The 11,973-nt window shown below is 36.2% G+C and overlaps 1 protein-coding gene across 2 annotated transcripts in view; it reads left to right on the top strand.

Annotated features, from left to right (window-relative positions):
• Window positions 1–11,973, top strand: part of Tmem26 (transmembrane protein 26) — a 42,896-nt gene that overhangs the window by 20,747 nt on the left and 10,176 nt on the right. For both annotated transcript variants that reach the window (XM_004657785.2, XM_045137112.1), the window contains exon 4: window positions 1,719–1,939. In XM_004657785.2, coding sequence (XP_004657842.1) covers window positions 1,719–1,939 — 221 coding nt within the window. The remainder of the gene's footprint in view (window positions 1–1,718; window positions 1,940–11,973) is intronic.

The following is an 11,973-nucleotide window of genomic DNA, read 5'->3' as shown; positions in this document are numbered from 1 at the left end:
ACATCAATAAATATATGGAATCTACAGAATAAGAATACAATTCAGGTAATATGTATGTAGAGAGATAGAGACATAAACTGATATATGTGTGTGTGTGTGTGTGTGTGTGTGTGTATGTATATGTGTGTGTGTATTCCAGTAGTCTAATTGTGTCATTCTGAAATTTATATGCTATAATTATGTATACAAATTATATATACATCATATATATGTTTATATATATATATATATATATATATATATATATATATATATATATATGAGGATCTTTCTACCTAAGCAATTACATTATCTATGAACAAAAATGGTGCTATTTCACCTTTCTCTACATGTATATAAACATTGATTTACTAATGAAATGGAAAAGATAATTAGGTAAAATAAATATCACTTTTCCTTCACATATCTGTTATTTAGCAAACTAATTACAACCTATTTTAAAATGATATAGAGAAGAGACTCCATGCACTGGCCTACCACTGACAGATATTTTTAAAAATAAGACTGGCTACTGATGCTGTCAGAGAATTCTTTGGGTTCTGATCAGACCCTCCTCACACTTCACCTGAAGCAATTTGTCTCTTATTTTCTGATCTATCAACATAATACTATTTACCATGCTATGTGTTTCCTGTGTCAATTCAGTATTGTATATGGGATGTTTCAAAGAAACAAATGAAAAATTCTCAATGGTCATACTTTCCTTCAGTTCTACTTCCTCACCTTTTCTACACCTATGTATTGGTAGCAACTAGTAATCAAGAAGGGAAAGCCATTTTTTTTTTTTTTTGCCCATTATATCACTTGGATAGATAACTCGTAATGACTGTCCTACCCACTTGTGACATAAGGCCATATAGTCTTTAAATATCTTACCAGATATTGATAGTCATATACTTTGAAACTTAACTCAAAAGTGATTTCATCCAGTATATGTGGGTGGGAAAACAATTTTATACAACTCAAAGAATAAGGGCAGGTTAAGTTTTGCTTGGTAGCTTATGGGTTATTGTGTAATATACTAAACAATCAGAATAAAAATCGGAAATATTATAATTATTCTCTTTTTATGTAACTAGAAAAAAAACATCATTTTCCTTTCTAGATATGATGTCATTCTAAGGCAATACAAACACAAGGAAGGTTGTATTATGCTAAAGATATTCCAATGCTAATAAATTTAGGTTTAAAAACCTATAACAGAGCCAGGCATGGTGGAGGAAACCTTTAATCCCAGCAGTCAGGAGGCAGAGGTAGGAGGATTACCATGAGTTCAGGCAACCCTGAGACTCCATAGTGAATTCCAGGTCAGCCTGGGCTAGAGTGAGACCCTACCTCAAAAAACAAAAAAACAAAAAACCTGTAAAAGAAAAACACATTTTTTGTGTGATTTTTAACATTGAATGTATAAAATTTTACTATGACTTATACTTTATTATGGCATATAATAAAATAATAATGATATTAAAACATTGTTAAGATGGCTCTTTGAACATAATATCTAGTCTTAATAGCAAGTATAAAGTTTAAATTACTCATTCACAAAGTAAGGGCTACCTTTAAGATCCCCTGAGATGTTTTAGAATGTTCAGCTGCAAGACTGTGATGTCCATCAGTTGGTGAAGATTAACTCTTGAAAATGTCCAGAGAATGTCCTTGAGTAAAAGTTTTGATGTTATTCATAATCCTTCTGTCCATGTATCATTTTTGTTAAACAGGGCAGAAATTTGGTAACTAACTTGTCTTCTGGATGTGATCAAGTTTGGACCTTAGGGCTCCATGAAACTTTGCTGCTAGTGTTAATTCTTGGGCGATGGCTTCTACCCATCGGAGGCACCATAACAAGAGACCAACTCTCAGAACTTCTTCTGATATTCGTGGGAACAGCTGCTGACATATTGGAATTTGCCACTCAGACGCTGAATGAAAAGGACGTCAGGTATGGTGTGACATTCAAGGTCAGGATCACACACCCATGTTTTTGCATAAAGATGAATATTTAGGGTATCATTCAGACTGGAGGTCACAGTCATAGAACTTGCTGCTTAGTGCATACTGGGAACCAACAGGAAGAAAGAAAAGGCTTGTAGGAGGATTTTGCTAAGAATAGGACACATAACATCCTCCCTGGATAAGAACAGAAGAACTCCATGCTGTCACCACCACAGCTCGGGTAGGACCACAGTGCCCATGGTACTGGGAACCCATGCAGAGTGAGCCCCCCAGTTCCTGTTCTGCATTCCCAATGTCAGGAGCACAGCCAATTGCTTAGAAAATTTTTGTTAAGAGCACAGCACAATGACCATTCCAAAAGACATGGAGAAATTTCTCTTTTCTCCAGTTGAAGAATTTACATTCTCTGGTGTGACTGGAGAATGGGGCAGGTGAGGTTTTAGTGTACTAAATTTTATTTTTAGTCAGTTTTGTTCAAAGCGCCCAAAGGCTTTCTGGAGTAGATGCCTATAAATTAAAACTTATTGAGTTGGTACTTTTATTTTTGCCACAAGCAAATAAACTCAGAATCCATGATCACATCTGTTTATGGAAGTACTTTCTTCCCATTAGGGATTTAAGTCTCAGTGCCTGAATGTACTTTAAGCTTGGGTTGTTTTGCACTGTGCTATAAAAATAAATTGGAATGAGGCTGGCTTTTAATGTTACAGCTTACTTTATGCTATGCTTTTCAAACAACAAAACATAAAGCTGAGCAAAATACACTGACATATTGAATAAACTTAATTTCTCAATTATAGTACAAATTGTATTTATATCCATGGGATATCTTTACATGATCAGTCCTTGTTTCATTCCTACTAATTTTTCTTTGACCTTATTAAGTTGACATGCTATTTTTAAATGAATCCAATATGAATTGGACAGTTGTCTTCAAAGTGTTTAGTTTAGTTTTAATGCATTACAGTTGGTCAATGCTTTACCTTGTATAATGATTTCAAGTATATTTAAAATAATTATAATATAATGTAATTACTAGAAAATGAGAATAAATCATAATAGAGCACATAAAAATGGTAAATGTGCATCGTGACAAAGGAATGATGACATGAAGACAGCAAATTATTCCTATATAAAAATAAATGCATATGTGCTAATCATCCAGGGAGTAGGGAAGAAACGCAGGAGGAAAAAGAGCTATTGAGGAGGAATACATTTTATGGGCGAGTCATAAAAGTGTGAGAAATGCCAAACCCAGTCCCATTGGGAAGTGACACCAGAAGAAATTTATAGACCTGGGTTTGCCAATAATCATGAAATGTATTTAATTGCAGAGCTGATAACAAAACAGCTTGGAAATTATGAGGCCTTGTTTCATTCGCCAACTATTGATGTATTACGGACTGTGTGCCAGGCACTGTGCTAGGCAAAACTTGGGAAGAAAATAGTAAGCAAGTTACGAGCCCAAAGAGGGCTACATCAATTCAGGGAGAATTTGGGGAAGATTTATTATTTTGAGACATCTTCAATCCTCCAATTTCTTCAGCCACCTCCAAATAAATCTGAAAGCTTTCTAAATATGCATTTTGAAAAAGTTGAACTTCTATCATATTCCTACCAAATTGATGCTTCATAGGGCCAAATAAATTACAGTGAGCCCTTGGTGTCCATGGGTAAAAAGCATGTGTGTGTACAGAATATAGACACGTTTTTAGTTGTGATTTTCTCCTACACAATATATCATAATAGCAGTTTACATACTATGTAAGTTGCATTAGTTATCATAAGTCATCTGGACATGAAGGAAAGTCTTTTAGGATGGGTATGGGTTTTAGGCAACTATGATCCTATTGTGCATAAGGGCTCGGGTATCTGTGGATGCAGTCCTAGAACTCCTCCACCAGATATGCACAAACGTTTGTAGGAGGTTATATGGGTAATAATAACAAATTTTGTTTTAGATTTCATTTTCTCAAATTGAAGTCAATTTTGTCTTTAATAATCTGGACATACATGAGTGGCCATTTATATTCTCTGCTCCACTCCATGGAGCTCCATAAATAAAACACATGCTCCAGACTTCAAGTGATGACCCAGAAAGTATGTAAATTTTTCCCTTCTCCCAAAAGCTAGCATCCAAGTTCTAATTTCCCATCTCCAGTCCTATCTATAATATAAGAATTCCTGGGACACATCGCTCTTCTTTTGAACAATGATGAGGAATATTTAAGTAGAAGGTTTATAATGGAAGGAGGTCACTTCCTGTAGCCTACTCTTACAAAATCTTATTTCCTCTCTTATTTGATTTTTGTTTTGGGGGGTAGACATATTTAAGAAAAAGCCTACAATGATGTTCAAATCATACTGATGTTTAAATCTCCTATATTCTGGCCAATGCTCAAAAATCCATTTTTTAGTTAAGCATATGTTCACAGTTTTGCCCATTTATGTTGTATTCTATTACTATTAAGTGGTAGGAGTATGTTACATAGCTAGTCACAGGTACTTTCTCAGCTACATAAATGCAAATATTATGTTCTATATACTTGTTCTTATGCTGTCTTTTTATTAATTTGTATATGGGTATGTATGTGTATGATGTGTATGTTTTAAGGATATGTATGCTATTAGCACATTCTTAGAGGTCAGAGGACAACCTCAGGGTGTTTCTCTTCTTTTTCCATCCTCTTTAAAAATATTTTTAGAAGGATAAGTGGGAATGGATGCACCAGGTCCTCTTTCCATTGCAAACAAACTTCCTACACACTGTGCCACTTTGTGCATCTGGCTTTACATGGGTACTGGGGAATCAAACTCAGGCACTCAGGCTTTGCCCAAAAGCGCCCCTTAATAGATGAGCCATCTCTCCAGCCCCCTCTATCCTCTTTTGAGACAGGGTCCCTCTTACTGTTTTTGCATGGATGCTTGTAAGCTTCCATATGCTCCTGACTCCATCTCTCATTGCCATTGCCATAAATGGGATTACAGATGGATGTGTCACTTTGGGTCCAGCTTTATGTGGATGCTGGGGAGAATCAAATTCAAGTTGACAGGCTTACAGGCAAGCATCTTTAACTGCTGAGTTGTCTCCCCAGCCATTATAATTTCTTTTAAAAATTATTTTATTTTATTTATTTATTTGACAGAGAAAGAGGGAGAGAGACTGAGATACACAGAGAGAATATGGGCACGCCAGGTCCTCCAGCCATTGCAAACAAACTCCAGACATGTGAGTGAGCCCCTTGTGCATCTGGCTGATGTGGGTCCTGGGGTATTGATCCTGGGTACTTTGGCTTTGCAAGCAAATGCCTTTACCACTAAGCTATCCCTCCAGCCTAGCCCTTACAATTTCTTTTTTTTTTTATTTTTTTATTTATTTATTTGAGAGCGACAGACACAGAGAGAAAGACAGATAGAGGGAGAGAGAGAGAATGGGCGCGCCAGGGCTTCCAGCCTCTGCAAACGAACTCCAGATGCGTGCACCCCCTTGTGCATCTGGCTAACGTGGGACCTGGGGAATCGAGCCTCGAACCAGGGTCCTTAGGCTTCACAGGCAAGCGCTTAACCGCTAAGCCATCTCTCCAGCCCCCTTACAATTTCTTTTGAAGAACATTTTTTTAACCTTTTATGCCTTCAAAAGGTATCATTTTTCTCATGTGTCATGCTTCTTGGTGTCATATATATGAGAACTATGAACAAGCCTCAAATTAAAATTATAATCTTTTCAGTTGTTACATTTGTTTCTATTATATACTTCGACTTAATCTTTGTGACCAGTGGTGAGTAGGTGTCCAATTTCATTTTTATTTTCAGTTCTGGCATTGTTCCAGAGCTAAGTGCTGTGCCAGCTTAAACTGATTGTTTCACCAAAAGTGTCTGTTGAAAAGCATTCTTTTTTGTTAAGTTTTCTTGGCATATTTATCTGAAAAAAAAAAAATCAATTGACCACCAAGGTAAGAGCTTTGGGCTGAACTTTTTATTCTTTTCCACATAACTATGTGCTTGTCTTTATAGCAAAACCACACTGGCGGGATTACTATAGGGCTTTTACGTGTCTTAGTGTGTTCTTTGAAAACGGCTTTAGCTCGCCTATGCCCCCTGCACCTCAGGTAGTCGTTACTGTCCTGCCACGTCCTCTCAGGAGCATAAAGGAAAACTGTCATCTTTCCAGGAATGGAGATGATGTCAAGGATCAATTTGGAAAGACTCGGTATCTTGTCAGTACTAACTCCTCACATCTGACCATGAAAGGTCTCACTTTAGATGTTACTTAATTTGCAGTGTTTTACATTTTCCAGTTCTTATGTCTTGAAATGCTTTTCTAAAAGATTTTCTTAAGTATTTTTTATTACTTTTAATTAATTTTAATTAATGTTCTTGCTAATGGGGATATTTTTATTTTCATATTTTTCATTGCTGTAATAGAGACATAATTTATTTATGTATGATTTTATACCCAGTAAACATGCAAGACCTGCTTATATGCTTCATATCTAGATTTTTAAATGTATAAGATCATCCAATGTATGAATAAATACAATTCTAGTTCTTTCTGACCTATGTGCCTTTCAAATGTTTTTTCTTGTCATATGGCACCAGCTAGAACACTTTTTCCACATGAGACATTTCAATCTTAAGATATAAACATCTGTCTTCTGGGCTAGGGATGATGTTTTCTCTAAGTTTTGCATAGGTGATATTAACTTGAACAAATTCTGTTTTATTTCTAAAGTATTAGGAATTTTTCTAATTAAATTCTAAATTTAATTCTAAATTTCATTAAATCCTTCTGTTCACACTGAGATCATTGCATGTAAGTTGTTCCTATTGTGTAAAAACATCATATTAATTGAATTACAGAAATTAAAATTACTTGGCTATGTAAGCTGCATAATACTTTTTACAAGTTGCTGACTTTAGTTTGTCAATCTTTTTTCTTTCTTGATTGTTTACATATGAGGTATATCAATGTGTAGTATTCTTTCCAATGTCATCTGTTCTAGGTTTTGTATCAAAGTAAAACCAGCTTTATCAAATACCTCAGGAAGCATGTCTTCTTTATTTTCTGAAAAAGTGTGTGTATACCATCAGAGTTATTTCTTTAAATATTGTGTATAATTCTCCAAGGGAGCCAACGCTTTACTTTATGGGATGTTTAAATTTTTAATTAGCAATGCAGTGTTATTACTTCTTACAGGTCTTAACTCTTAATAGTTTTGATTGTGTTATTTTTTCTTATAGAAATTTTTCTGTTCCATCAAAGTACTCGAATATTTTTGCCTAAATCTGTGTACTGTTAACTTTCCCGTGTTGGTTTCTGTGATGTAAGGCGTGAGCCTTAATTTTCCTGCATAGGTCTGACTTTCTGTGTATTTCCCCAGTTGATGGGTTCATTTGCTCATTGGACAAATTTCTTTTATTTTAATATGGTCAAATTTTGATTTTATTAATTATTTTGTTTTTCTGTTTTGGAATTGATTCATCTTACCTCTGATGTTTAATTTTTCATCTTTATGATTGCTTTGTATTTAAGTTTAATTTTTCTAGTGTCTTAATATGCAGCCCAGGTCGTTGATCTGAGACGTACCATCTCTCATGCCGGTTTCAAAAGCTGGGCCCTTTCCTTTAACACTGCTGCCATCAGGGCTGCATAGCTGACACGTTAAACTCATATTTAGATAATTCAAGATATTTTCCAGTTTCTCCTGTGGATTCTCTTATGACTCATGGATTATTTGGATACCTTCCAAATATGTGGAAATTTCCAAAATGTTTCTTTTGTGTTTAATTCCACTCTACTCTGTGGATATAGGTTAAAATAGTTCAATATTTTAGGTGTATTGGCACAGGCTTTATGGTCTAAGGCCCATTCTAGGAACTGTTCAGTGTTTGCAGAGAAGGGACATTTTCTTGTTCACACAAGTCTGTGCTGTGTAGTCAAGGGGGAGGGTTCTGCACCATGGCTGCATGTCCTCATCACCATCCCTTTACCCTCATGGATCTTAGCCTCACTCTGATGCCCTCCTTGTCAGTTTTCACTTGCACATGTATATTATGTATTGGAATATGTTGTAAATCATACAAAATGTCTTCTTCACTATTTTTCATTATAACTCTACTTAAAGAGCATTAAGAAAAGAAAACATGTTTGTGGCTATATATTTATACACCTTGGTTTACCTATGTATTTTCCACTTTGATGCTCTTCATTTCTCCATGTGGCTTGAAGTTTCTGTCTAATTCCCACCCATGCTGAAGGATGACATTTAGGACAAGTATTACATCAAGAAACTTCCAAGTCTTTCCTTTGTTGATTTTGTCTTCATTTCCTGTTTGAAGAATAGCTTTGAAAGAACAACAACAACAACAAAAGAATAGCTTTGCTTCCGGGCGTGGTGGCGCAGCCTTTTAATCCCAGCACTTGGGAGGCAGAGGTGGAAGTTCAAGGCCACCTTGAGACTACATAGGAATTCCAGGTTAGCATGGGCTAGAGTAAAACCATACTTTGAAAACCCCCACAAAAAAGGAATAGCTTTGCTGTATATAAAATTCTTGGTTTGCTTTAAAAGTAGATATGGTGTCTAATTGTAGAGTCCCTTGGTCCCTTGAATTGATTTTTTTCATCTCTTTTCTGATTGTCAAATTTGGGGTGTCATTTCACATTTCATGGGTTCTATATCTCTACAGCAATTGTCATGTCATTGCTGTTAAATAGCTTTTTAAAAATTTATTTATTTAAGAGCGACAGACAGAGAAATAGGCAGATAGAGAGAAGGAGAGACAGAGAGAATGGGCACACCAGGGCCTCCAGCCCTTGCAAATGAACTCCAGATGCATGTGCCCCCTTGTGCATATGGCTAACATGGGTCTGGGGGAATCGAGCCTCGAACTGGGGTCTTTAGGCTTCACAGGCAAGCACTTAGCCACTAAGCCATCTCTCTAGCCTGCTGTTAAATAGTTTTTAAGTGACACAAAATAATTTTCCTTCATTCTGCAAACATGATTATGTTAATTGTTTTTCTGAGGAATCCAGTATCTAGTTCCCATTAGGGTTGTTCTCTACCAACTGTTAGTTCTCATCCCAGTATAGATCCCCCACTTTTTGTGTTTTGGAATATGATATACTTTTTTGAAAGGGAACAATTTTTAAGCTTTTGCATCACCATAGGAACTTTCTTCCTTTGTTGCTTTAATTATATATTTTTTAATAAATTTAATTATATTAATTATTATTTAATTATAGTTATTTATTTACTTACTTATTTCAGAGAGGCTGAGTCAGAGAGAGAGAGAGAGAAAGTGAAAGTGAAAGACAGAGGGAGAATGGGCACCCCAGGGCCTCCAGTCACTGCAAGTGAACTCCAGACACATGTGTCTCCTTGTGGATCCAGCTTATGTGGGTCCTGGGGAATTGAACCAAGCTCCTTTGGCTTTGCAGGCAAGTACCTTAACCAGTAAGCCATCTCTCCAGTCCCATTCATTTAATTATCATAACCTGAGAAATCTACCAGTCTTTGGATTATAGCCTAGATGCCTTGGGATTTTTCATTTTTTTTTATTTTTGTTTATAACTTTGCATCTTAATGATTATATTTAAGGCTATGTAGTTTGTGGTTGTTGGGTAGATTGAGCCAAGACTGTAATCAGACTCTGAGTTCTTATGATTTATACTGTCTGCTGTACGGGTTGAGTTAGCACATTTCAAGTTCAGAAAACTCTCATGCATTCCTCCTCAGCTTTGAATCTAATGGGTCCTGTTGAGTCTTTTTTGTGCTTGCCTATAATATCTTAGTCAGCTGAGTGTACATCAGAATTCATCTAGCCCCTCTGTGACTTTCTCAGTTTTAGAAATTCTGTATTAAATTTAAACTTTGTTCATCACTCACCCTGAGTGGGCTTGCAACCTCAAGGCAATAGCTGTGAATTTTTTCTTTCATTGCCAACCAAGCCTGTCACTTCTGTGGGCTACACCTCGCAGTGTGATACTTCATATTCCTTTCTAAACCTTCTAAATCAAATCAGCTCTTTCTGCCCACAAGGAACTCTTTGTTCTCATTGCCAAGCCCTCTTTTGGTAAAACTCTACTTGGACTGATGAAGATGGCCTTGACATGACCACTACTTGAATGAAATTTAGGCAAGAGTTTCTACTGAAATTTCCTTTCTCTTAGAGAATTCTATTTTTATATCTCAAGTATGTCTGTCTCAAGGACCTAGAACCATCTATTCCAGATGTTATGAAAAATGCAACAGGTGTAAGGAATGTCATGGCGAAAGGCAAAGCTCAATCTTGCAGTGTTTGTAGGAGCACAGCAGCCCGGCTTTGACTAAGTCTTACTAAGGAAACCCAAAGGCATAAGTCCATGGGCTGCCCTCTACCCTAAGACCCACCAGTGTTTTCTTCCAACAGCTTGGCAGTTTCAGCAGAATGCAGGTCAATTTCTCCCCCTTACTGTAGCAGTCTTAGATCCAGTCTCCTTGACTTCTTTAATTATACCTTAGTGCAGCAAGCTGTGGGCAAGCTCACCTGTGGGCAGGAATGCTACAGGTGGCTTCTGCTCTTACCTGAATTTCTTCTAGCTTTACATGATTCAGTGTGACTCAGTTTGTTGTTTGCTGTGGGTTGATTTCCAGAGCCCTGCATTATTAGCTTTGACAATTTGTCTAATGTTATTCTTATTTGTTGGGTTGGCATTTGCTGACCTTTAAATTTTGCCATCACCATCTTCCAATATTTTCTCAAGTCCGAATTTCAGCATCATTGGCAGGAAGAGTCTATCACCTTTAGGGATCACTCTTCAATCTCTTTCTCAACACAGATGGTTTATTAAAAAGAAAAAAAAAATCTGTTCCCATGGCCTTGCTGATATTTCATCCTTTTTGACAACACAGAGGGTATTCTTCCTGCATTTATCTGTGTCTTCTCTTTATTTCTCTTGACGAAACATTTCTTCCAGAATAGATTAGCATTTTGTTTTCTTTCTTGCTTCCTCTCCTTTATTTTTCATCATCAAAATATGTTTGTCAAACATTTTTTAAACAGGCTAGTTGGATTCTGTTCAACATCTCCTGATAAAAGACTATTTATATTTCTCAAAAGAAATAGCTTAGCACTTTGTCAAAGTATGTGTGTGTGTGTGTGTGTGTGTGTGTGTGTGTGCATGTGTGTGTGTGTGTGTGCGTGTGTGCATGTGTCCATGTGTGTGTGTGTGTGTTCAGGTGCACATGTGCCTTGGCATGCATATGGAGATCAGAGAACATTATTTTGTGCCTGTCCTTACATTTCTACCTCATTTGAGGCAATATTTCTCTCTATATATTCTTTCTATTGTTGTTGCTATTATAATTATAATTATAATTATAATTATTATTATTATTATTTTGCTGAGATGACCATGAGATTCTAGAAAATACTCAGGCTGAAGAGTTGGTTTAGAGGTTAAAGCACTTGACTGAAAAGCCAAAGGATCCAGGTTTGATCCTCCAGGTCCCACGTAAGTCAGGTGCATATGGTGCTTAATGCGTCTGGAGTTTGTTTGCATTGGCTAGAGGCCCTAGCATGCCCATTCTCACTCTAGCTCTTTCTCTCCCTCCCTCTCTCTCTCTTTCTGTCTATCTCTTTCTCAAATAAATAAATAAAACATTTTTAAAAATCTTAAAAACAATAAAATTCTCCTTTCTCTGCTTTTGATCTCGCTATCATATTCTGCCCTTTAAAAGTCTGTCATGGCTTCCAGATTTTTACATGAGGTCTAGGGACTTTACTCAGGTATGAGTACAAACTCTTTTGTAAATCTTGACTAATTGTCATGTAAATTCAATAAACTATTTACATTTTAATATTTACCTGTTATTTATGTTTGTCCACTTTAGAATTTTCCTGACCTACTTTCAGTTTTTTTTTTCTGATAATTTCTTCAAGGTCTTTTCCAGCACCAACACATTTGCATTTTGTATGTGGATAGACAATGCATTTGTATGTAAAGATATACATTCATTATTTGTGGTAGTTGTTCTTGAT

Source organism: Jaculus jaculus, chromosome 18, assembly GCF_020740685.1.
Source record: "Jaculus jaculus isolate mJacJac1 chromosome 18, mJacJac1.mat.Y.cur, whole genome shotgun sequence".
In the NCBI taxonomy this organism is placed as follows: domain Eukaryota; kingdom Metazoa; phylum Chordata; class Mammalia; order Rodentia; family Dipodidae; genus Jaculus; species Jaculus jaculus.
Note: the sequence above shows the minus strand (reverse complement) of the source record. Positions and strands in the feature narration are given on the sequence as shown.